Source organism: Akebia trifoliata, chromosome 11 (genome assembly GCF_017979445.1).
Source record: "Akebia trifoliata isolate Shusen 1 chromosome 11, ASM1797944v1, whole genome shotgun sequence".
Taxonomy (NCBI): domain Eukaryota; kingdom Viridiplantae; phylum Streptophyta; class Magnoliopsida; order Ranunculales; family Lardizabalaceae; genus Akebia; species Akebia trifoliata.
Window position 1 is genome coordinate 22535707 of NC_141385.1, and position 27936 is coordinate 22563642.

The following is a 27936-nucleotide window of genomic DNA, read 5'->3' on the forward strand; positions in this document are numbered from 1 at the left end:
CAAGAACAAAGATATGATCAAGATGTGTGAAGACTTCCAGATCACTCATCACAACTCGATACCTTACAAACTCAAGATGAACAGAGTCGCTGAGGCAGCCAATAAGAATATTAAGAGAATTATCGAGAAAATGGCTATTACATACAAGGATTGACACGACATATTGCCTTTTGCACTTCACGCCTATTTAGCCTCGTTCAGGACTTCAACTGGGGCAATGCCTTATTCACTAGTATAAGGAATGGAAGCAGTTTTCCCTATAGTAGTCGAGATTCCCTCACTCCGGATCTTAAAAGAAGCAGAGGTTGATGAAATTGAATGGATTCAAGCTCGGTTCAATCAACTGAATCTGTTAGAGGAGAACCATCTTGCAGGTATTTGCCATAGATAAATTTATCAACAATGAATAGCTCGTGCCTACAATAAAAAATTCAAACCTAGAAATTTCTAGCCAAGAGACCTTGTCTTGAAAAAAATCTTGTAAAGCCAAAAAGACACCTAAGGAAAGTTTCGACCAAATTATGAATGACTATTTATCGTGAAGAATGTAATGATAGGAAGAGCTTTGATTCTTACAGAAATTGACGGACAAGTCTTCTCTCAATCGTTTAATGCTGACATGTCAAGAAATATTATGCCTGAAATCTAATCTTGAGATGACGAAAGGCCATCTTTACTATCCTAAAAATAACTATCCAACCCTAGTCAACCCTTTTTAGCCATTATGTTCATTTCTTAACCTAAGACTGGGGCAAGTCAATATCACAAAACGAAAACAAAAAAGTAAAAAAGTCAAAGCATCAAAGTACTCCTGGCCCTCATGAAGATAAATTGTGAATGATTAAAATACAATTTTTTTTTAAAAAAGTCAAAAAATCGAACATTTAATCTTGAGCTCGACCCAAATCTCCAGCTTAAACAAGTTCGAGAGACGTTGGAAGGAGACATAGATCACATTTTCAAAATAAAAATAGACAAACCTCATGTCTAGCCATTCCAAACGCACCTTAAATTTTTTATATCATTCCACTACTTTTAACTAAGCAAACGTTTCATCCCACTAAAAGTCCTTCCGGATCAAGGAATGTTCGAAGGCATCACGATGACGATGGTGTAGACACCCCATTTTTGCATCCGCCTGATTAATCAACTCGTCAACCTGATTGCAACGGTTCCCAATGATGGATGATTATTCTAATACTTTATTTTGTTACTAGATATGTTTCAAAAATTCAGATGAGGTATCTCGAACTGACAAAACTGTAGAAACCACACTACGCTAGGAAAATATGACCCTAGAAACATAGAAATCATCATCTTGCATACAAAAAGAAGTTTTACAATAAAAATCACTAAAAAATGGCCAAATTACCAAAATACCCCTAACCTTAAAACATCCCTAGAGCCTACATTACGCTTAATAAAACCCATTCAAATACATAAAATAACAAATCGAAACCAAATAAATCATTTCGCCAATTTTCACAAAATTTGACAAAATTATGAAAATACCCCTCATAAAGTTCACGACCATTTCGCACAAAAAAAACTTCATAAATGATAAAAACCAACATTCCTATTGAATTCCTTACGAAAAACAGATTTCAAAACATCTTGAAACATTGAAAAACGACTTCAAACGCAAAAAGTCCTCTCCGATGGCAAAACGATAATTTTACAATTTTAATAATTAAAAATTCTGAAATTAATAAATAAAACATTAAATAATGTAAAGTGAAACATTAATAAAATTAATTTAAAATTTTGAACTAAAAAATTGATCAATCAGGCTCTTAGGCAAAATTGTTGATGGTTGTCAAGATATTTATTCAAGGACCCCTCCATCTGGGGGCCCAAAGAATTAAAGATATAATAAAGAGGGTTCTCCAAAAAATTAAAGTCAATCACGTAAGACTAAAGTCAATCTTAAAGTCAATCAAGTAAGATTAAAGTAAAGATCTTAAAGTCACTCAAGTAAGACTAAAGTCAAGATATTAAAAGTCAACCAAGTAAGACTAAAGTCAATCAAATGAGACTAAAAGTCAAAATCCTAATAGAGTTCTAATTAAATAATAATTCTATTTAAAGCAATCATAATTAAATAATAATTCTATTTAATAGAATTCTAACTAAATAATAACTCTATTTCATAGAATTCTAATTAAATAATAACTCTATTTAATAGAATTCTAACTAAATAATAACTCTTTCTAAAAAAATTATAATTAAACATTAACTCTATCTAAAAGGCACTTAAAAAAATTTATAAATAGGAGCTTCCACACCCTATTTTCATATCAAAGAATAAACCCTAAGAGAAGTAAGTCAAAAAGCTTCCCTAGCCTCCCATAAACCCTAATTTTGAAGTCCCAACTCCCTACCTAACACCCCTACTTCGATTTTAGCTTGAAAAACACCTATAAATCCATAAAAAATCCGAAGAATCCAGATCTAAGAAAGAGATACCTTACCTCGAAGATCAGAAATAAGATCCGGAGACAGAACGAAGCGAGGAGTACAGTACAAGGAGCGATTTTATTAGATCTGAGGAAAAAGAATCATTGCGTTTGAAGGTAAAATTCTTTTATTTTTTTTATCTAAGTCTTTTTATTAGCAATGTAGTTTTATTTGGGATAAGTAAAGACCGGCATTGGCCGAGCGGGTTGGTGCCTAACACCTTCCAACCCCTTAACGTGATCCCCGGACCCATATTTTTGTAGTAGATTAGTTGATTTATCCATTTAGAGTCCAAATTCGGTTCCTAGACCGTAATAACTAGGTGGCGACTCCCAAACCTCAAAGGTTAAAAGCGGATCTGCGTACCCCGCGGATCGAGGACGCTTTCCGTGAGACTCCACTGGGGATTTTTGAGGATCAGACTTGAAAAACCCAAGTATGAGAGCATTGCTAAAATGACCTGGACTGTTTTTATTTCTAGTTATTAGTTTGCTTGTTTATTTTGTTTTGTTTTTATCCTTCTTTTTTTTCATTCAATTATTGATTGTGTTTTTGGATTATGGATATTTTGTTTTTGCATATTATCATTTTTTTTATGGTTTAATCGAAAGTCATTTAGAATGACCCTAAATAATGCGAGATTTCAAAGGAATAGTCTTATTGAGGATGGGATAATGGTTTTTGGTCTATGATTTTTTTTACACATGTAAGTATATTTCGATTCAAAATTTAGGTATGTGCTTAAAAATTTCATAAAATAATTGTTGTTAGGAACAGCAACGTTTTTTTATTTGATGGGCGGTGTGCGATGTATTCCTCGACAACATTTTTTATTTATTTTTTATTTGTTTTTTTTTAATTTTTAATTTTTAATTTTTATCTTTAAAAAAAAAAAAATTGCTGTTAACAACAACAATAGGTTGTTGGGGTGTAACACATAAAAACCGAGCCTTTAAAAATCTAACATTTAAAAAAAAAAAATTATGGGTTCTGTTTACAGCAACATTGGACTGGTGTGTAACAAGCAAAAATCATTTTTTTTAATCCCACATCATCTTCTTAAATGGTTCCACAATTAGTTTCAGCGTTTTTCAATAGAGATCGAATTAATTTCTCAATTCGATCGGTTGAAATCTCGGCCTGATCAGTGTAGAACTCCTAACGAAATCGTCAATTTCTCCTGATTAGAGCTTAGAACCGTTAGCTCCTTTTGAAATCGACCCAAGGTTAAGCTATATCACCAGAGAAAATCGGTTTTTCTTGTTTCCTGTCGAAGAAAAGGCAGAGTTTTAATGGTTCAAATAGGTAGGGAACTGTTAGTTCGAATTAAATGGTTCCACACTTAGTTTCAGCATTTTTCAACAGAGATTGAATTAATCTCTCAGTGTAGAACTCCACATAAAATCGTCAATTTCTCATGATTTAGAGATTAGAGCCGTTCGTTCCTCTCGAAATCGATTTGGGTTTAAACGATCTCATTAAGAAAAAATCGATCTCTCTTCCTCCTGTCGAAGAGAAATTCAAAGTTTGCTGGTTCGGTTTTTTAAATCTCAAAGATTCCAAAATAAGCTAAAAAAAAAAACTGCATGCAAATCAGATCCAATTCATACCTTAGAGAAGCTCGAAAATCATTATTCATGGCGATCCGTTCAGCATCTGTGTTCGACACATTTATTACATTTTCTCTTATTCGATTGAAGCTAAGAAATCTAATGGGTTTCTAATTTAAAATTTGTGATCGGTGTGTTGATTTCTAGTTTTTTTCGAATTATTCTTCCTTGATCTAAAATCATTGGATTGTGTCTACGCGTTTAGAATGGTCATTGATATCTAAATTTTAGCAATCTTGGTTTTGAAACTCAGAGAGATCTCAGTTCTTATCACAGGATTGGTTCAAGAACAACGACTATACTAACCCAATTTTGGAGATTTGTTTCTGAGTCAATAAATAAATAAAAAATTTATTGACACACCAATTTTTTTTTATCCATAGCCTTGCTTTGATTCCAAAATATAGTTGGTGAAGCAATAGAATATTTATTTATTTAATTTTTTTTATAGTATTTTTAGTTTTTTTTTAATAGTTTGTTTAAAAAAAAAAAAACAGTATTTATTGTGATTCTCGCAATTCTAACGTGGACGTGCATATCTAACCATGAATGATTTTACATGTATCACGAGAAAACAAAATCCATGATTATATACGCGTCCCACATTAGATTTGTGAGAATCGCAGCAAATACTCTTTGGTCATATCAGCATTTTTTGTTTTTTTTTCTTTCTTTCTAAAAAAAAATGTAGGTTTTTCTCTTTTTCTCATAGCTGTGGGCAATTAAATATGGTTTTTTTTCTTTCGTGTTGGCACACCAGTTTCTACGTGTAGCACCTCATTAGAATGATGGTTAATTTCTTTTTCCTTCTCAAACATGTAAAAATTGGTGTGGCAACATAAGTGGACAATTTTTTTTTTGTTTTGTCCTTTAATAGTTAGTAATATTTGTTTTTTTTTTAAATACTGAAATAAAATCAATTTGTTTAGTGAATTGTTAATAACATGTTCTATTTTTTGGTCTCTCTTCTATTATAGAATTTTTCTTATATAGAGAAGAGGGGATTCATCACTTCAAATCTCAACAAAGATCATCTTATCTTCAATCTGATACTCATTGAAATCTTAATTTATTTAGGATCACCCAAAATAATCCCTGATTGGACCATAAAACAAAAAAATCTTTTGGATCAAATAATGTGCTTGACTCTTATTATTAATCTATGTGGTGTACCCATTGATTGTCGTAATCTTGATTGATACATATGTGATAATTGCTTATTTTGATCCTAATGTTGATGTGATTGGCTTGATTAAAATTTATATGGTATCAATGTATGATGATATGATCAGGCCCATAGGCCCATGTGTTTGAAAAAGGCCCCAAGCACACCCCACCCTATTTTGCACACACCACATGCACGTTTACTGTTTTGCACGCTTGCACGTTCCATATAGCCAACGTGGCACTAGTGCGTGGCCCGGTCTCTTTGGAGATGCGGCATCATTCATGAAAACCACAACTCCAGTCACGTACCTTAGGGTATATCAAACTGGGGCATCAGTACCGTTTGATCAGGTGACTCTAAAAGGTATATCGATGCACCCAGGCTGGAGCGACCTGAGCCTTTGACCTATTGTAAGCCGCACAGTTACATGTCCTGTTTACCAACGTATTACTAGTACGTGGTCGGTCCCCTTGTGCGATGCCAAACCATTTATGAAAGCTAGAACTCTTGACTCGTACCCATAGGTATATCAAAGATAATCCAAGTACATTAATTGCACTTTTTGGTCAAAACCGGTGCCTAAGCGAGATCCTGCCCCGCTGTACCCTACTGTACGAGGGGGATAGACTACGTCTATTCTAGATGAAAGGTATTTAAGAGGGCCCTTGCTCAGCATCGTGCGCCACCTCTCAACTGGGGATCAAACTGACTGTTTTTTACTTCAGAGAAGTGCGTTGGAGTTTTAGATTATCACCTATACGGTATTTCAAACCAAGTCACCACGTACCATCTGATTAAGTATGCTCAAGAGTATATATGTGTACTTGGGCAAAGGTGGCCAGATAAAAATGCATTGCATATAGTAAGCTTAGAGTCTAGAAACCTCCTCTGTAGGCCACAACTCGAACTTATCGTGGGTATTCCAGGGTTGCTTTATTTAATCCAACCCAATAAACTTAATTGATGAGACATACTGGTCAATATCAAGTTAAACCAATTAGGCCAATTGGTAAATGGATCTTATGGATCAATATATGGATCGGTTGAACTAATTGGCTTAAAAACATTGGATGAAATGATGCAAGTGAAATATTCAAATCCATTGGGTCGAACCGGCCCAAACTCAAATGGGTACATAGTTCCAATCACCTTGCATCTGCCAGTTTAATTCAATGGACTGAATATTTCATACTTAACAAGATCAGTAAATCATTTTTATGTAATATTTCTTAATCAAATATTTCATTGGTTAGAGATTTTGAATCTAGGGGTTAACTTAACCCATGCTATCAAGAGGAAACCTCTATTTATTAAAAGTCTACTCTAGGATCCGTAACTAGTAATCCACCTTTGATGGGATTTTCAGGGTTATCATTGCACTCAAACTCAAGCGTCCACCTCTTAATTGGAGTCGTAAGTCCAGTCAGTTAGAACAAACGTTGGTACCAAGTCAACAGGCAGAAATGGTTTCAGAGTCTGAGCTTACAGAAATTCGTAAGATTTTGGCAGCCTTAGCCAATGATATCAACAGTATAAAGGGCAAAGTAGAAGTCTTAGAACAAATTTCAGAATCGACTAGCAATCCCCTTGACGATCCTAAAGGAAAAAGGGTAAAAGAAAATACAGCGAGACGTGCCCATGAGATCTTCGAACTCGATGGAGACGAAGAGTATGTTGATGAGAATCCAGTGTTAGCCAACAGAATGTCTCAACTGGAGTCAGCTATGAAGAGTATAAAAGGTATCAATAAAATTGCAACAGGCATTGAAGCCCTTAAACCATAATCCTAGAATTCATCTGCTAGAGAAGTTTGTGATGCCTGAAATGGACAAGTTCAGTGGGGTAAGTTGTGCAAAAATTGTATGTTACTAACATGCGCACTATGGGGCTCAGCGATGAACAAATGACATTGTTATTTCAGCGAACTCTATCCGAGTCAGCTCTACGATGGTTGATGTCTCAAGACCCAACTATAGTAGGTACATGAGAGAATATGTCAAAGATTTTCTGGCATCAGTATAAATACAGTACTGAGATTGAGACTTCAAGAAGGGATTTGGAAGCAACTAAACAGAAAAATGGGGAGACATTCATTGACTTCATCAGTCGTTGGAGGGCCAAAGCTGCACAAATGTGGGATAGACCTTCAGAGAAAGAACAAGTGGCTATTATCTTAAAAAACCTCTCGCAAGGGTATGCCCAACATCTAGTCTCCTAATACCTTCCTACATTCGAGTATCTATTGCAAGCTGGTAGCCAATTGGAAGATGCTTTCGCTTCCGGAATCCTTTCTAATCCGTCTGACAACAAGTTCAAAAAACCTTTCACCAATTCCAAGTCTAACGTTGATCACGCCTATGTAGCCAATACGTCTACTACACCCGTCCAATCTACTATCCTGTCCAGTAACCAAGTTAACCCTAATCAACCTCGACCACGTAGAAAATTCACCAATCTTGGTATGCCTTTGAGCATTGTCTTTCAGAAACTATTAAGTAAAGGGCTCATTACACCTCTCCAACCTTGACCTTTACCAAATCCACTCCCCACTTCTCACAATCCCAACTTATTTTGTGAGTTTTACCAAAATCCCGATCATCTTACTGATCGTTGCGTCGCTCTTCGTCATACAGTTCAAGACCTTATTGACGTCAAAAAAGTTATTGTCCCTTCCCCTGAGCAGGCAAATGTTATTACCAACCCTCTACCCATTTACCTACCTCCTCAGACTTTGAACATGGTATCCAATACTCAACTCTTATTTGATTCAATCCTTCTCATCCGATTAATCAATCACAAACCTCCTAGCCCCCCTCTTACCAGAGTAACGGTCCCTAATGAGGTTTTCACCACCAAATGCAGTCTTGGCCAAGAGAGAAGAAGTAAGTATGAAGAATGCAAAGAATCTGAAGAAGAAGACTCATTCCAACCGCTTGGAAATAGTTTCTCGAGTTATCAGTTTGTAATCAAGTCCATTGTTGTTTATGAGTCTTGAGTCCAGTTCTTTCTATCAATTCAGTAATCAAGTCTGTCTTTTTATTTCTTATTTTATTTTAGTCAAGTTAGTTTGTCGAGTCTGCAATGGTGTTAGTTACCCCATCTAATGTAATTGAATAAAGAAAATTTTTGAATACCTTGAGCGCATGAACGAATTAACTAATAACTGGCTTCAAGGAAAAACTCCTCTAATAAGGAATCCCCTCTTGAATGAGAAGATAAATGTTTTGTTCAAGGAAGTAAAGGTTATTGACCTCGAAAAAAAAATAATTCCCAAGAAATTCAGATTGGAACTAACTTATCCCCAGAGGAGCACAAAGAGATGATGAATTTATTCAGAAAATTCAAAAGACTTGCTTACATGGTCCTATGAGGATATGTCGGTTAAATTTGTGGTGTTGTTCAATATGAAATATATACCCATCCTATGAGAACACCACATGTACAAACCAGAATAGAGTCACATAGTGAGAGGGGAGATTACAAATTGTATTAGTACTGGACTTTTAAAAAAAAAGTTTACTATTTTCAGATCGATGGAATAATTGAAGCAGCTGAAATCGCCTCGACCCCCGGTCGTCCGCTAAATAGCGGATTAAGGGTCCGTACTACGTATCTCGGGGATTTTTTAAAGAATAGGGAGTCGCCACCTAATTTTGGTCTAGGAACCAAAATTAACTCCAAATGGATATGGGTCGGTCCGTGGATTAGAGAGATGGGTAAGGGGTCAGGTTACGGATTTAGAAAGGTGTTAGGCACCGAACCCGCCTGATCAAGATGATCAGCCTCTACTGCGATCCAAAAATATCCTACAGTCAACATTCAAAGACTAAAAGTCAAACTAGGGTCCAATCATCATCAAATTGCATCGGATTTACTAAACAAATCCTACGGTTAAAATAATTACATGATTTAATGAGGCATACATGACACCAAAAATTAATGGATCAATTCGATCATATTTTGAACAATACGAAATCGATTTTCAATGCCGCGTATATAAGATTAGTGAATTGGCTCATTGACGATATTTTATCAAAGAGATTCGATTTTTGAATCATTTCGTGCATTAAATTTAGTGGGTTAACTCACAAATTTTGAGTTGCCACGTGTATTAAATCGGTGACTTAACCACGCCTAATTTTTAAAATAAAATCGATTCAAACTTTCAATGTCTCAAAAATCAGCGAGTCGACTCGCAATTTGTTAACCAAACGAATCCTAATTTTTTGGAATCGCCACGTGTATTAAATCGATGATTTAACCCACGTGCCTAATTTTTTTTAAAAATTCGATTCAAATTCTCAATGTCCCCAAAATCAGCGAGTCGACTCGTAATTTTTACATCATAAGAATCATAATTTTTTTGGAATCGCCACGTGTATTAAATCGGTGATTTAACCCACGTGTCTAATTTTAAAAATTCGATTCAAATTCTCAATGTCCCCAAAATCAGCGAGTCGACTCGCAATTTGTTAATCAAAAGAATCCTAATTTCTTTTGGAATCGCCACATGTATTAAATCGGTGATTTAATCCACATGCCTAATTTTTAAAAAATTCGATTCGAATTCTCAATGTCTCCAAAATCAGCGAGTCGACTTACAATTTTTATATCATAAGAATCATATTTTTTTTTCGAAATCGCCACGTGTATTAAATCGGTGATTTAACCCACGTGCCTAATTTTTAAAAATTCGATTCAAATTCTCAATGTCCCCAAAATCAACGAGTCGACTCGTAATATATTAACCAAAATAATCCTAATTTTTTGGAATCGTCACGTGTATTAAATCGGTGATTTAACCCACGTGCCTAATTTTTTAAAAATTCGATTCAAATTTTTAATGTCCCCAAAATCAACGAGTCGACTCGCAATTTTTATTGTGAAAATCAATTTTTTATTTTTATCTTTCGTGTACACCAATAATTTTTATTGAGTAGATCAACATTAATGAGTTAACCCACTAACATCAAAAGTCGACGAATCGACTCGATAGGCATCAACAATCAATGAACCGGTCCACTAAATTGAAAATAACGAGTTGGCCCAATCAATCTATCAACAAAAATGGTCGAATTGATCCACTAATTTTTTGAAAAATTATAGATTGTCATTAATACCACATATGCTCCCAAAATCAACGGATTAATTCGAATGCATAAAAATGTGAAATCAAAAATCAATAATAATAAAAATAAACGAAAAATAAAAAAATAAAAAAATAAACAAATGAATAAATAAAATAACTTACCTTCACCAAATAATTTTGGATGCGTGGATTCCTTCAAAAAGAAATTGAAAAGCTTGTGACGCCTAATGATGTTGGAATAGGAGGAGATGATGACCATTGTGGGGTGTCCAATAAATCAAAGAAGGAACGTTGCCAAAGAGAGAGAGAAATTGCTATTATTATTTTTATGGAGCGAAGAGTATTGGAGAGAAGTTATTGGATTAATGGAGATACAAAAATGGACAGCAAGATAGATGAAATTGGAGCTTTAATGGGTGGAATATGATGAAGGTGTGGCTGATAATGAAGATGATAGAAACTTACAGAATTTGTAATGGGGAGGTTGCTGAATTTTTAATGGGGAGGAAGAAGATGGAAAGTTGCAGGTTTTTTTGTTATGGAGGGTAGTAAAAAAAAACGTCGACTCGAGTCCCTTTCAATGGTCCTTTGCCTTTTTCTTTTATAGTGGTTCTCCCCAAAAATCATGAGAGAGGGAGAGATGGGAGAGTGAGAGGAGAACATGGGTGGTTATGAGGAGGAGTTAGAGATCTTGGAGAAGAAGATGATGGAGTTGGAGAGTGCCCACGTTTTATTCTCTCTCTTTTTTTTTAATTTTTTTTAATTTTGGAGAATGAGAGGTAGTGATCCCACGCTACTCGTACTACGGTAATTTCTCGCTAATGAGTTGTGATTGGTTGAATTTTATTATTATTATTTAGTTGAATTTTGGATTCGTTGACATTTTGATTTAACTTTTATGTTTTAAATTAAATTTGAATTTGTGTTTGGTTTTAAATTTTGGATTAAAATTGTTAGATTAAAATTTAATTTGAATTTTGATTGTAATATTGGTTATTGGTCGATTTTATTTTGTTTTGATTGGTTGATCGTTCGATTTTAATTTTATTTTTATATTTTAATTGGTTGAGTGATTTTCAATTTGATTTTAATTGTTTAATTTGAATTTAATTTTTAATTTAAATTTTGAACGGGTTGATTAATTTGCATTTTAATTTGAAATTTAAATTGATTTTAATTTTTAATTGGTCAGTTGATTGGATTTCGATTGGTTAAGTTTTGAGTTTTAATTTGATTTTAGATTGGGTTCGATTTTAAATTTTAAATTTATTGATAGAATTTGAGTTTAATTTTGGGTTCAATCAAAATAAAGATTACTTGAAATTTTTTATTTTGGTTGATCGAATTTTTATTATTATTATTTTTAATTTGAAAAATATTTTTGATTGGATTTAATTGTTCGATTTTAATTTTAATTGTTTGGATTTTTTAATTTGAATTGTTTAATTTTAATTTGAATTTTATTTTTAGTTTAGATTGGATTTCGATTTACATTGTCCTAGGGATCGGGATCTCTAAATTGTAGAGTTGGATATTGAGGGGTATTTTGGACTTTTGGTGATTTTTATAGATTTTTCTCGAACTTCTCTATTTTCATCGATTTGGGTCTCGTTAAACTCAAAATCACATTCTGAGTGCAATGGAAGTACATTCGAGATTTTTCGGAGGTCCAAGGTATATGAGGGGTATTTTCGTCATTTTGAAGATTTTTTTACAAATTTTTATAAATTTCTCTGTTTTCATCGATTTGGGTCTCGTTAGACTCGAAATCACGTTCTGAATGCAATGGAGGTACTTTCAAGACTTTTTAGACATTCAAAATTTATTAAGGGTATTTTCGTCATGAAAGTATTTTCGTCAATGTTATCATATCTAAAGTTATATTTTTCTAGCGTAACGAGGTCTCTAAGTTATCGAATTGTGTAATGAACCTATGCGTACGTGCTTGCTAGGTCAGGTGTAAGATGTAGCGATCCTAAGCGTGCGTAAACTTCTATGTCGAGTTGTGACGAGTAGGGGGATGAAAAGAAATTAGAAACAGAAGGAATCAAACAGTACTCACAAGCCTTCGAGTTCTTTTATATTCTTCATTAGGAATCCACCAAAACTGGGTGACGAATTGTCGAATTAGGCAGATGAAAAAATGGGGTGTCTACAGCAGCTAGTAAAAATCTCAAGACAATCATCGTGAAAATGTGTCAATCACACATCACACCGGGATTGGCCAGGGAAGTTACTATTCGCGTTATGGACATATTACACTTCAATACAGTCTTCCACTAGAGTCACTCTAGTGTATGATATAGAAGCAATCTTACCGGTTAAAAGGGAAAATCCTGTATATCAAGGTCTTGATGGAAGTCAATTGTTAGAAACAGATTGAGTCTGTCAATGGAGAGGAATCACTCGCATGTTTGACAAGAAAATCAAAGTTCACCACTTACGAGTCAAGGATTTAACCATCAGACTTCAAAGAAAATTGCCTACCCCTCCTCAGCCATAGGAAGAAGTTTGAACTTAATTGGAGAGATTCATCAATTAGCAAGGAAACATTACTTTGAAAGACCATCAGATTTCAAAGAGAATCGAGTACTTATTTTTAACCCTAGAGGAAAGTTCAAACCAAATTGGGGAGGCCCGTTCATCATCAAAGAAATATTACCGGGAAAAACCGACAGACTTCAAGATCATGATGGAATCGAATTACCAGAATCAACCAACCTTGACCAGATCAAGCGGTACTACATTTAAAGAGGTCATCTTTGGCCGAATCAATTTTCCTGCTACCCAATTCAATATCTCCTTTCTCAGTCCTTTGCAGCCTTTTCAAAAAAATGATGCATTTTTCTTTCTCAGCCCGATCACCTAATCTAGGGGAGGGAAAAATTCGAACTACGTCTTGGTCTGATCCCAAAATTCTGAGGTACATAGACAACCTGAGAAGTTACTTCAGGCCCGACCACATAAAAAAAAAGATTCCCTGACAAAGAAAAAAATCTAAAAAGAAAAAAAATTCAAAAGAAAAAGAAATATCATCTAAAAAGAAAAAATTCCAAAGAAAAAAAAATATCATCCAAAATGGGGAAGAAAATTAAAGGAAAAAAAAAACAATTTAAAAGGAAGGGGCATTTGGGTTTTTGAGCCTCAAAATTCCTTTTTTCTTATGCCCAGTCCTAAGACTACCCATAAAAGTCTTCCTAAGTACTGTGCGAAAAAGTTTAGGAAGGTAGTAAAGCATGATCAAATAGTAACTCCAAAAGTTCAGAAGGGAAAAAAAAGAAAAAAATAAGATAAAAAGCCTGCTAAGTTGGAAACCCAAAAGGACAACTTAGGTAAAAATTAGGGCAAGCTCGCAAGGTTGAAAATCTAAAAGGACGACCTTGGCAACAATCATAGCAAAGAAAAAAGAAAAACGGTCACTAAATCGAAAACCTAAAAAGACGATCTAGGCAAAAGCTAGAGCATGCTTGCTAGATTGAAAACCTGAAAATGCAATCTAGACAAAACTTAGAGCAACCAATAAAAGAAAATCTCCGTTGAGTTGAGAAGCTGAAAAGACGATCCGAGCCAAAACCTCAGAAGTCCGAATGAGCAAGTTTCAATACCCAGTTTGAACCAAATATAGACTCAGTGGATACAAGTATCTCGTCTATGACTGATCTGAAGAGTTTCATGTCCCTAAGCGAACCCACAGGGAGAAAGAACAAATTCTATGATGAATTTCATAAAGAAATATTTTGTTCCAATTTCTTTGAACCTGACTCAAAATCTTCAATATAAAAAGTTAAACCTTTATGGCGCTTGCGGTAATCAAGGATTTCAAACTTTCATAGCAAGGGTACTTCTTTTTTCTAAAGAGTACAGTTTCCCCCCTTACACTAGAAGCTTTCGTTTGCAAATTATGTTCAATTATTCCAAGTGCAATGTTCCCCGTCAAACTAGGGGCATTTTGGTTCTGAAGCCTAGTCAATTTCAACCCCAAAGGATAAGGTTAACTTTGAATTAAAGGTTACTCTCTTGATAGTAATTTTGAAAACTCCTAAGATTCAAAGAGAGTTAAAATGTTTACCAAACCTTCATAAAATCCACTTTTTTATTTTTAAAAAAATCAAATGCAGTATAAGTCCCCCATTTATTCCCAAAAAATTAGTTCATTACTCTTTCACCCTAGGCAGGTAGAGTAGGACTCCCAAAAAGCTTAGTTCATACTCTTTCTCTCCGAGTAAGTAGAGTAGAACTTCCCAAAAAAATTAGTTCATTACTCTTTCACTCCGAGTAGGTAGAGTACAACCTCCAAAAAAATTAGTTCATTACTCTTTCACCCTGGGTAGGTAGAGTAGGACTCCCAAAAAGCTTAGTTCATTACTCTTTCACTCCGAGTAGGTAGAGTAGAATTTTTCAAAAAAAAAATTAGTTCATTACTCTTTTACTCCGAGTAGGTAGAGTAGAACTTCCGAAAAAAATTAGTTCATTACTCGTTCACCCTGGGCAGGTAGAGTAGGACTCCCAAAAATCTTAGTTCATTACTCTTTCACTCCGAGTAGGTAAAGTAAAACTTCCCAAAAAAATTAGTTCATTACTCATTTACCCTGGGTAGGTAGAGTAGGACTCTCAAAAAAATTAGTTCATTACTCTTTCACTCCGAGTAGGTAGAGTAGAACTTCCCAAAAAAATTAGTTTATTACTCTTTCACCCTAGGCAGGTAGAGTAGGATTCCCAAAAAGCTTAGTTCATTACTCTTTCACTCTGAGTAGGTAGAGTAGAACTTCCCAAAAAATTAGTTCATTACTCTTTCACTCCGAGTAGGTAGAGTAGAACTTCCCAAAAAATTAGTTCATTACTCTTTTACTCCGAGTAGGTAGAGTAGAACTTCCCAAAAAAATTAGTTCATTACTCTTTCACTCCGAGTAGGTAGAGTAGAACTTCCCAAAAAATTAGTTCATTACTCTTTCAGTCCGAGTAGGTAGAGTAGAACTTCCCAAAAAAAAATTAGTTCATTACTCTTTCACCTTGGGTAGGTAGAGTAGGACTCCCAAAAAAATTAGTTTATTACTCTTTCATTCCGAGTAGGTAGAGTAGAACTTCCCAAAAAATTAGTTCATTATTCTTTCACCCTGAGCAGGTAGAGTAGGACTCTCAAAAAGCTTAGCTCATTACTCTTTCACCTTGGGTAGATAGAGTAGGACGTCCAAAAAATTAGTTTATTACTCTTTCACCCTGGGTAGGTAGAGTAGGACTCCCAAAAAGCTTAGTTCATTACTCTTTCACTCCGAGTAGGTAGAGTAGAATTTCTCAAAAAAAATTAGTTCATTACTCTTTTACTCCGAGTAGGTAGAGTAGAACTTCCCAAAAAAATTAGTTCATTACTCATTCACCCTGGGCAGGTAGAGTAGGACTCCCAAAAATCTTAATTTATTACTCTTTCACTCCAAGTAGGTAAAGTAAAACTTCCCAAAAAAATTAGTTCATTACTCATTCACCCTGGGTAGGTAGAGTAGGACTCTCAAAAAAATTAGTTCATTACTCTTTCACTCCGAGTAGGTAGAGTAGAACTTCCCAAAAAAATTAGTTCATTACTCTTTCACCCTAGGCAGGTAGAGTCGGACTCCCAAAAAGCTTAGTTCATTACTCTTTCACTCTGAGTAGGTAAAGTAGAACTTCCCAAAAAATTAGTTCATTACTCTTTCACTCTTAGTAGGTAGAGTAGAACTTCCTAAAAAATTAGTTCAATACTCTTTTACTCCGAGTAGGTAGAGTAGAACTTCCCAAACAATTAGTTCATTGCTCTTTCACCCTGGGCAGGTAGAGTAGAACTCTTAAAAAGCTTAGTTCATTACTCTTTCACTCCGAGTAGGTAGAGTAGAACTTCCCAAAAAAATTAGTTAATTACTCTTTCACTCCGAGTAGGTAGAGTAGAACTTCCCAAAAAAATTAGTTCATTAGTCTTTCACTCCGAGTAGGTAGAGTAGAACTTCCCAAAAAAATTAGTTCATTACTCTTTCACCCTTGGCAGGTAGAGTAGGACTCCCAAAAAATTAGTTCATTACTCTTTTAGTCTGAGTAGGTAGAGTAGAACTTCCCAAAAAAAAATTAGTTCATTACTCTTTCACCTTGGGTAGGTAGAGTAGGACTCCCAAAAAAATTAGTTCATTACTCTTTCATTCCGAGTAGGTAGAGTAGAACTTCCCAAAAAATTAGTTCATTACTCTTTCACCCTGAGCAGGTAGAGTAGGACTCTCAAAAAACTTAGTTCATTACTCTTTCACCTTGGGCAGGTAGAGTAGGACTTCCAAAAAATTAGTTTATTACTCTTTCACCTAGGGTAGGTAGAGTAAGATATTCAAATTTTGCTCAGATTATGCTCACTTTTGCTCAAATTATGATCAGTTTATGCTCAGTTTTTTTCTCAATTTTTACTCAGTTTCATACAGTACACACACTCACACTTGTACTTTTTAGTCAAGGAGAATTTTTTAAAATTCAAGGATCTAACACTGTCAGTGAGAGCTCTAGCTCAAGGACTTGACAACTTTTTAGTTCGGGGAGAGTTTTACCCTGAAGGATCTGAACGTCCCGACGAATTGTTAAATCAGGCTGCAAAATGAACTGTCATTAGCTTTGGCATTCGGATATCGCACTATCTACCAAAATAGATTTTCTATCTAGTTTGTTTCAACCCTCTGTCAAAGAGGGGTATCTGTAGACACCCAATTTTTGCATCCGCTTGATTAATCAACTTGTCAACCCGATTGCAACGGTTCCCAATGATGGATGATTATTCCAATGCTTTATTTTGTTACTAGATATGTTTTAGAAATTCAGATGAGGTATCTCGAACTAACAAAACTGTAGAAACCACACTACGCTAGGAAAATATGACCCCAAAAACATAGAAATCATTATCTTGCATACAAAAAGAAGTTTTGCGATAAAAATCACTAAAAAATGACCAAATTATCAAAATAACCCTAACCTTAAAACATTCCTAGAGCCTTCATTATGCTTAATAAAATCCATTCAAATACATAAAACAACAAATCGAAACCAAATAAATCATTTCGTCAATTTTCACAAAATTTGACAAAATAATGAAAATGCCCCTCATAAAGTTCACGACCATTTCACACTAAAAAAACTTCATAAATGATAAAAACCAACATTCCTATTGAATTCCTTACGAAAAACAGATTCCAAAACATCTTGAAACATTGTAAAACAACTTCAAACGCAAAAAGTCCTCTCCGAAAATGAAATGGTAATTTTACAATTTTAATAATTAAAAATTCTGAAATTAATAAATAAAATATTAAATAATGTAAAGTGAAACATTAATAAAATTAATTTAAAATTTTGAACCAAAAAATCGATCAATCAGGCTCTCAGGCAAAATTGTTGATGGTTGCTAAGATATATATTCAAGGACCCCTCTATCTGGGGGCCCAAAGAATTAAAAATATAATAAAGGGGGTTCTCCAAAAAATTAAAGTCAATCTTAAAGTCAATCAAGTAAAACTAAAGTCAAGATCTTAAAGTCACTAAAGTAAGGTTAAAGTCAAGATATTAAAAGTCAACCAAGTAAGACTAAAGTCAAAATCTTAAAGTCAATCAAATGAGACTAAAAGTAAAAATCCTAATAGAGTTCTAATTAAATAATAATTCTATTTAAAGCAATCCTAATTAAATAATAACTCTATTTAATAGAATTCTAATTAAATAATAACTCTATTTAATAGAATTCTAACTAAATAATAACTCTTTCTAAAAGAATTATAATTAAACCTTAACTCTATCTAAAAGGCACTTAAAAAAGTTTATAAATAAGAGCCTCCACACCCTATTTTCGTATCAAAGAATAAACCCTAAGAGAAGTAGGTCAAAAAGCTTCCCTAGCCTCCCATAAACCCTAATTTTGAAGTCCTAACTCCCTACCTAACACCCATACTTCGATTTTAGCTTGAAAAACACCTAGAAACCCTTCAAAAACACCTAGAAATCCATAAACAAATCCGAAGAATCCAGATCTAAGAAAGAGATACCTTGCCTCAGAGATCAAAAATCAGATCTGGAGATAGAACGAAGCGAGGAGTACAGTACAAGGAGCGGTTTTATCAGATCTGAAGGAATAGAATCGTTGCGTTCGAAGGTAAAATTCTTTTATTTTTTTTATCTAGGTCTTTTTGTTAGCAATGTAGTTATTTGGGATAAGTAAAGACCGGCATTGGCCGGGCAGGTTGGTGCCTAACACCTTCTAACCCCATAACGTGATCCCCGAACTTATATTTTTGTAGTAGATTAGTTGATTTATCCGTTTAGAGTCCAAATTTGATTCCTAGACCGTAATAACTAGGTGGCGACTCCCAAACCTCAAAGGTCAAAAGCGGATCCGTGCACCCCGCGGATCGAGGGCGCTTTCAGATGGCAGCACCAATGATCTGGCAACTTGATCCAAACCTTAAGTCTTATTAGTCGTTGGAAGAATCAAAAGGGGAATCCAGATCGGATATTTGAGAAAAAAAAAGAACACTTGAAGCATAGAGTAGTCGATCTCGCGACTCCACTTGAGTTGCCAAAACACGAATAGTTGTCAACAAATTCGATAGGAGAATCTAGATCGATCACTCAAGAAAGAGCACCGTTACAAGAGTAAAATCACCAATCTCACAGCTCAACTTGAGTCATCAAGCCACAAAAACACAAAGGCTCCAAGTAGGAATTGTAATGTAAAAATCCAAAAAATACAAACATAGCTTGAAAAAGCATAGTGAAAATTCGAAATGACGCTATGAGTAAAAAAATCAGACTATAGCAAGATTAAAACCATCGGCACGATGAAAATCCAAAATGACATCGATGCCTAAAATGTGGAGACCGGGTCTGGTGAAAATCGTAATTGGTGCTAGGGGAAATAAGGACAAATAAAAAAACCCAAAAAAAAAACTCCTAGTCCGCAAAAGTATAAACTATGAAAAGCAAAATCTTCTCAAAAAACTTATGGCCCGAACAGATAACACTCTTCCAATACCAAGGCACTGGAGATGACTCTAAAGGAACCCAAATAACAATTGATGTTTGTATCCTCTATGGTTGGCAAAAACACCAAGACCATCACAACCAAAAATTTTACAAACTCTGAATTTATCATACTCATGTGATAAAACATTTCATAAAATTTAAAAGGAAAACTACTATTTTGGCCAATGACGACAAATCTAGGACTTATCCAACAAAACTTCATGTTTTTAAGAACAATTGATATACCTGAGGCCAAGTAAGTACAAAACCTATTTTCTTTGCATTAAATCTTTCAATATTTTGCATACATTCAGATAATGACAAGAAAATACAAAAAACGAAAATACAACACACAACCTGTCAAAAATCATGATAAGAAATAAAAAAGGAGTCAAGGCAATCCTCCAACTTCCAAAGCAAGGATTCGGGCAGCCTGGCTACATCCTCTTTTAGCATCTGAAGCGTCACGACTCACCAAATATGCTGTAAAATTGTCAAAATGAGGACTCTAGGCAAGCCTGTTCCTCAACTCAGCAACTTCCGCTCGAAGCCTAACCACTTTACCTATTATTAGTCCCATCCAACCTCTATGCATCCCAACCTCGGTCCAAGCACCTAGGAAATAGCCCAACCCAAATGACAAGCTCACCAACCCTATCACCCAGTCTCGAATACACCCAACAAGCTATCATCTCCCATTGTCAACCAACCACCAAAGTTTACTAAGCTAAGCCTCACCAAAACATCCCTATTCATCCCTCCACTCACCTTAACACTATTCAAATACAAGTGAAACTACTCGGATAACTCCTAAACCATTGTCAAGCAACCCAAACTTCATAGTCCCATTCCCCCCAAAACCACCCTTGGTCCCCAACCAACATCCAACGACCCCCCTAACACCATAGGGATTTCTCACCCAAAATAAACACCACCCTAAGTCCATATCACAATCACAACACCAATGTCTAGCCAAATAACAAAATAAAAGCAACAAATAAATAAAGGGGGAGAACAATTCAAGGTTGTTTTCCAATCACGACAGCATTTCAAAACAAAACAAAACAAAATAAATAAATAAAATAATAATAACAAAAAATCATTCCCATGACAGTATCATAAAAAGGAAAAAGGTAGAACAATTCATAGTATTTTCGAGTGTGCTCATAACAGCATTACAACAAAAATCAAAACAAACAAAAAATAGCGGGGCAAGGTGAAAAAGGGACTTACCTCGATCATTCAAGAAATACAAAATATCTTCTGAATACCGTGCGTTGCTCCAAGCCAATCGAAATACTCGGTCCACCTAAGAAGGTAGTTCTAGGTTAAAGAAGGCTTTCAAAGTCTTAAAGAAAAAAAACCAAAGAGAAAACACCACAAAATGATGACCGGAAACATACCTCGAAGCGCTCTAAATTGTTCCAATGATCACACCAAGGCCCTAAATCGATGAAATCAAGGAGAACGGAAGAAAAAAAAAAGAAAAAGAGAAATTGCCAGAAATTGGGAGAGAGAACAAGAGAAATCAAAGGAAAAATGATAAAATCAAGAAAGAAAAATACAAAAAACAAAATCAAAAATCAAACAAAAAAATCATAAAAAATTAAGAAATCAATCAAAAATCAAAAGAATTTCAAAAAATCTTTCGAGTCGCACTCAATTCCGATTTGTCAAAACACGACGAAGAAATATTCAAATTTTAAAACTCATCAAATTTTCATTAAATCTGAGATCTCAAACGAGCTCCGTGTCATCGAGATCAAATAATTAATAAGACAAAACTCTGTCATACCCTATGCTTGAATAACCATTTTCTACAAAAGTCATTAATTTAATCGGTAATTCGAAATTGTGTTTTTACAAAATTCTCTAGCCTGTACAAATAGGGGTTTAGTTTATTCTTTGCAGTTCTTTGATGCAATTCCTGCAAAGAAAGACAGTTGTAGACACCCCAATTTGAATGGGCCCCCACTCGAAAGGGCCCAAAAACATTTGATTTTCTAAATAACTTGCCAACATGCCTAAAAAGCTCAATTCATCTAAAAGCAACATTTTGATCGAATCGAACGTCCCTTAGACCCCCCTAAAGGTCTAATGGGTATACCAAATAAGACTTGATATGCCCTCACCTTCCTTACCTTTCATCACTCCACCCTCAACTCACAAAAAAATTCATTTCTCACCATATCCAACCTAATTCCATATTACCCAAACTATAAAAACCACCAACCCATTAAGCCCCATCCTAAAATACACCCTACCCAATCCCAAGCAACTTAAAATCTTTCCTAAAATCCAAGCCCAACACACTAAAAACCACAACAATTCAAACTCACATCTATAACCCACAAACCATTACCCACAATTCATTATCCACATTAACTAATCACCCAAGATGATCAAAATGGGACACATGTCATCACCCCAACTCACCTACCTCATCCAACTACCAACCCTCATCACTTTTCTCTAACAAGTTATCTACCCACATTACCTCTCTCTAAAAATCATCTCAACCCATACTCTTTCCTAATCTACCCACATCACATCTCTCTAAAAAATCATCTACCCCCATCTTAACCCATACCCTTCTCTAACCTACCCTCACTATTTCTTAGAAACCCACATTCACAAACCAAACCCACTCCCCTCATCTCCAATCAAACACTATTTCCCTCTAATCAACTCATATAATCACCTCACTTTCCCATTCCTTTTTGACACATGTCATCATCCCCTTAACCATCTTAAAATTCAATCAATTAACCCCTTACACAACCCATTCTCCTAATATAAACACCACTCCCCTTTAACCTACCTAACACTTAATGAACAAACCACTCTCTTACACTCCTATTCTCTTAAATCAAATACCCATCATCTTACCTCACCAAACACTTCACCCAAATGGATTGGGTAGGATCCAAATCATTTGGGTAAAAAAAAACTATCCATTTACCCTCATTAAACAACTACCCTCATTACACAACTACCCTCATCCTAACTCTAAATTTCATATCCCCACCTTCAAATCCCATGCCATTCTCTACTCTTCCATTACTTCACCCCATTATATCCCTAAAGTAACCTCCAAACACCTATAAATAACCCCCCTTCCTTCCAAAATGGGTACCAAGTACCAAGTCTAAGTCTAAATTTTTTCTTAAAAACTCTATACTATCTTCACTTCATCTACTCTAAAAAAGTTGCTATTCTCACAACTCTACTAAGGACTCAAGAAGAAGAAAAGAATGAACAAAGGAAAACAAAGAAGACTCAAGTCTCAAGGTAGGATTGAGGATAGCATTGTACTCTCCTATCTTTCTCATCTCCATTTTTCTCTTCTACCTCCCTTCTCACTTATTTAATTTTTCTTTTAGAAAACTTTTAAGATATGATGCTTCCCCTCTCCTATCTTCGATAGATCGAACTTTGGTTCGATTGAAAGTATAGGGATTGTAACCACTTTCAAAATAAAATCGATTTTAAATCTTTTCAAATTGTTTTGAAGCAATCGGTAATCGAGTCCTTCTCAACTCATGCAAATGGACCCATAACCATAGCCAACACTTTTCAATAACACATATAGTTTCCAAGGCTAATTGTTTATAGGGATCATCTCCTTCAATGAGATGATCCTATAATCCGAGCCGAAAGCAAACCCCTTCTTAGGGTATAAGTCGTCAACACATGGCACTTTTATTTTATTTATGTTTTCATCCAAAATGATGAAGTTACTTTTGAGGTTACCATCATTTGATGGAAAAAGAGGGGTACCTAACACCTTCTCCTCTCTATAATCAAGCCGCTTACTTAGATCTTAGGTGGATCGGTATTTTATCCGTACGAGAGACACTAAATGCCAAAACGATAATTTTTTCTAAATATGTACATCAGGTGACAATTCACACCCATTTATAAAAATGAATGGTTGTGACTCCAATCCTTCGTAGAAGTGATCTTTGGAAATCAAAAATCATGCGTCTACAATAGTGTTGTATACTAAGTAAAAGTTCGATGATAGTACTTGATATACAACTTTCGAGGTTCAACATTGCCTATAATTTTTTCTTACAGAAAGTTTATTATAATACAATCTAGTATTGACATTAAGTTAATTTTAGGTTAACCCTCAACGCTACCATTGGTTTGATGACAACTAATGTTGAGCCTTGACACTATAATACAATCCAGTATTGAACCTCGACATTGGGTTTATTTTAGAAACTAAACTTTAAAAATTCTACGAAATCATTAAGTCTTTGGCTACCATTTTCCATGTTAATAACATTAGAGAAGAAATATATCAAGGTTTATAAAACTATATAAAGAATTTGAAAACATAAAGAAAAAAAGGAAATGATAATCGTTAGTAGTAAGCTCCAATAGATTGCAGATCAAACACAAGAATGAACAAATCTGCATGTTTCATTATCGTTACTAAAAGGTAGAGGTTGATTGATAAACTTCAATAGCTATTTTGTGGGTTTTGGTAGAGGGAATGAAGAACTCCCACTCTTTTTGGATCATATAAAGGGTTGGGAGGAAGGAAGTTGGAATTTTGATGAATATTTCATATGGATTTATTCAAAAGATAAGTTATTGTAGTAAATTGCCCTATTTTAAGTATTAGAAAAAAATGGTCATTTTTTCCATTGTGTCAAACTTATGTAATTGCTTTGCTAAAAATCCTTTCCTTTTTACATACCTCAAGAAATTTACTATTCATTTGAATAGTTATTGCTTTGTAGGTATTTTATAACTATTAAATTCTTCAATATAAGGGAATTTTACCGCAAATTTGCCAAAAAGTAGTAAAAAATATGAATAATTATATTTTTTGAATGAAGTTTTAGAAACTTATTTTAAGTTTAAAAAAAGGTTGTGTAATTTGTTTGAAAGATATCTAAGTATGTAATTTACCAATAAATTTAAAAAAAAAAAATTATTTTACCGATTTTAAAACTCGCATTACTATAACATTTTCTTTCTTATACAATCTCACTGACAAAACGAAAACATTAAAACATGCATATCTTTTCATATATCAAAATAAGACAATAGATACATAATACACAATGGTGAAATAGTGGAATTAGAGAGTTGGGATTCACAACTAGATCATTCTCAGTCGAAACATGATGTTTCAATACTGACTTTGTGACAGATCGCTACAACTTACCACACGGTTGACCATTTATATAGCTTAGGCTAGTTTTTTGACGTAACTATAAGTAATGGGTCTATTTTCGATGTGTTAGAACGTTTGACTACTCTAGATTTTTAGTAATCACTGACCAATCTCGACAGACACCCTTCTCTCAAACCCTCTCACGATCAATAGAACCCCTCTCTCTCACTCTCGTTCACTCTATCTCACTCTCTCAAACCTTCTCTCTCACTCTCTTTCACTCTTGATCAATATCCGACAGCTCCATCGATCTAAAACCCTCTCGCCCTCGCTCTCACTATTTAAGTTACATCTCTCTCGCACGAACGACGAAGACTCCATCTCTCTCATAGACAGGTACTCTCTCTCTCTCTCTCATTGTTTAATATTTCACATAAAAAATCAATTTGATTGGTGATTGTTAGATTTATGGCCATTTGATATATGCTTCCAATTATATAATAACAGTCACAATCATAAATGCAACATACCACCTTATTCACCTTGGGATTCACTACTTTTTGTGATGAACAAGCTTTTAGATTACTGTTTTATTTGAAGCAATCCATATTTTTCTCCATCTGAATGTGTTTAAGTTTGACTACGACCACCCAAAGAATTGAACAAAGATTCCAATTAAGTTTGGTAGGGAAGCTTATAATTTTTTTTTCTTTATTGTTTTAGGAAATTTCCATTTTGGGATTTTTTTTAGGGCTTCCACAATGTGTGCCTAAAAAATATATTAGAAGGAAAAGAAGAAGAAGAAAAATGTTAAATTGACTTCCTAAAAAATAGAACCATAGAATCTTTCATTTTCAATCTGTGTTTATGAGAAAACTTATAATAATAAAAAATTGAATTAGAACTAAACTTCTTTGAACACACCCGTCTCTCGTTTTCATAGTAATTAATGCTTCCTCCCTGTTCTCTTTAAATCCGATCGAACGAAATAAATCTTTATTATTTCTATCGAACCCTCTTTCTAGTTCTCCATCGTCTCTCTTGTGTTCAAACCCTCACTCTCTCTCCATCTCTCATGAACTCTCTCATTCTCTCTCGATCTCGCTCTCACTCTCTCATTCTCTCTCGCACGAACGACGAAGACTCCATCTCCCTCGCAGACAGGTATTCTCTCTCTCTCTCACTGTATTAATTTGAGTTTCGATTTGACGAAGACAAAAAATCCAAAATTATTTAGGATTTTTTTATTCTAATTTGAGAATATTTCATCTGTGAAATATTTCACATAAAAAATTCTGATTAGTTGTTGTGTTTCTTAATTTATCTCGTGAGCAGGGCTAGTATGGTTAAAAGTCCAAAAGTATTAGTAAGAAGTTAAGGTATATCGGTAGTTTGGCAATATAGATGGTAATAAAAGACCATGTTAAGAAGTGAAACAATGTATAAATATTATTGATTTAATCCATCATCTTCCTTTCTCTTTGTGGAGTTCTTTTCTCTTTTATATATTTTTTGGGGGTAAGTAAAATGTTTGTTATGGCCACACTAGGTAAGCTTCAATTTGATGAGGGTTCGAATGAGTTTTGAACCTGAGCCTCATATCTCCACAATACAAATCCTTGCCAACTTATAGATGGCTAGGCATTTTTGCTTTTTAAATTCCTTGTCAAATCCGTTCAACTAAAGTGATGGATTTCTTATCTGTTGTACGAGTTATTTGTATCAAGGGTTCGAATCCTTCTTTTTTTATTTCATCTGATTACTTTGAGATTTTTCTCAAGGATTTTTATAGGATTTTTATAGGCATCAAATAGGCCAGATTGTGAAGGCTTAGAAATGAAAGAATGGCAAATCGATCTTGGCCTCTTTGACATGAGATTAGGCATTTTAACATAGTCAAGGCATAAACACACAATTAGTTCCTGCTTGTTTTGCACCAGCAAATATGAGTTCAATTTTAACACATCTACATTGTAATTACAAGAGTTTTACAATGCATCAGTGCCACTTTCAGCTCAGGCAACCTTCCCATACCTTTTCACTGTTAACAAGTACCTACAGGTATATAATTTGCATACCCCCACCCACTTTTACTTTCTATAATAATAGTGGTTGGAAAGTAATTGTTTGATTAGCACATTTGTGGGTTTAGGTTCACAATAGACATTTGTAAGAAATATGTGATTATTAACATTTACTTCTCCACTTTGGTTGCAGCCTGGATCATTTGTTTTTGTGGGAACTATTGTTTATGAGATAGACCAGCATCCATACCAGAGCACCTTCTTCTACAACGGTACCGTTGAAGTTGTAAAGGCTAGCAGTTTTTTCAGCATGGAGTCTATTTTACTAGTTACCTTTGGGTTAGCTCTTCTTACCCTTTTTGGGTTGTGGATACAAGGTCAAATACAAAACCTTTCCAAGGTAAGCAAATTATTTTATAATATATTTTGTTAATTAATTTCTTGTTATAAAATATTTGGATATGGGGAATAAGTTTTTCTTGAACCTGGGGAGTTTCTCCTTTCTTTCCCGTATTCTACAGCTTCTCCAAGGTATGCTTTTCTTTTTGAAATAATTAAATACTATGGTTTGTAGGGAAGAGTGGGGGATCAGTTGAATGAATCCATACTATGATGTGCAAATTTGTTGTTCGAGCTTCAGATACATCAATCATAAAGGAGATAGAATCAGATTTACAAGGGTGGTCTGACGACATTACAGATGGGTGTGTGGAATACATGCCAGAAGATGAAGTAAAGTTGGTGGCAGCTGAGAGGCTAAGGACCTCAATGGAGCGTGTTGCATTGCTTAAGGCGGCCCAACCCCCACCCCAATCTCCTAAACTTGATGAAGAATCAAAAGAAGACGTGGATGAAGATAAAATGGAAGAAGAGGAAGGTGGCGATGGAAAGAAGAAAAATAAAGAAAATGGTAAAGATGATGGAAAGCCCAAGGGGCCTTCAACCCTATCGAAGCTGACTGCAGAGGAAGCTGAGCACCGTGCACTTCAGGTTGCAGTGTTGCAGGAGTGGCATATGCTGTGCAAAGAGAGAGGAACAAAAGTTCATTAATTTTATGATTTTCTTATGTAAGATTTGATATTGTATTCTTTGTAGTCTCTCATTTGGCATTAGGTAGTTGAGGAACCTCTCTGATTGGAGAGGACGCTAATTGTATCCTTTTATTCTTCTTTTTTTTGTTTTTTTGTTTTTTTTTTTTTTGTTTTTTTTTTGTTTTTTTTTTGTTTCTTTATTGTACATCATGTACTAGGTCTGTGTTTGTTTTTTTTTTTTTTCTTTTTCAATTTGATGATGATGATTTTGTTGTGAAGGACATGAACAAAAGTGCTTTGTTTGATAAATATTAAAATTAGTTCCTACAAAAGTGAGAAGTCCAAAACAGATCCGATTTTAGTTTCTAGATTATGTGGATATTCTTTTGGAAGATAATGTCCTCACATTTT

The 27936-nt window shown here is 34.6% G+C and overlaps 1 protein-coding gene across 1 annotated transcript; it reads left to right on the plus strand.

Annotated features, from left to right (window-relative positions):
- The first annotated feature begins 241 nt into the window (after window positions 1–241).
- LOC147391136 (translocon-associated protein subunit alpha-like) lies at window positions 242–27669 on the plus strand. Its single transcript, XM_086459013.1, has 4 exons — window positions 242–374; window positions 26455–26531; window positions 26688–26894; window positions 27069–27669. Exons 1-4 carry the CDS (start codon window positions 242–244, stop codon window positions 27105–27107), a joined length of 456 nt encoding a protein of 151 aa, XP_086315139.1. The 3' UTR covers window positions 27108–27669.
- Window positions 27670–27936: the final 267 nt, after the last annotated feature.

What these genes read in the sequence shown, in the direction of transcription:
- LOC147391136 (XM_086459013.1), top strand. Translation starts at nt 242, where the DNA reads ATGGAAGCAGTTTTCCCTATAGTAGTCGAGATTCCCTCACTCCGGATC. An exon ending in AGAGGAGAACCATCTTGCAG is followed by an intron (nt 375 to 26,454) that starts GTATTTGCCATA and finishes TGTAATTACAAG; the next exon opens with AGTTTTACAATGCATCAGTG. An exon ending in AAATACAAAACCTTTCCAAG is followed by an intron (nt 26,895 to 27,068) that starts GTAAGCAAATTA and finishes TATGGTTTGTAG; the next exon opens with GGAAGAGTGGGGGATCAGTT.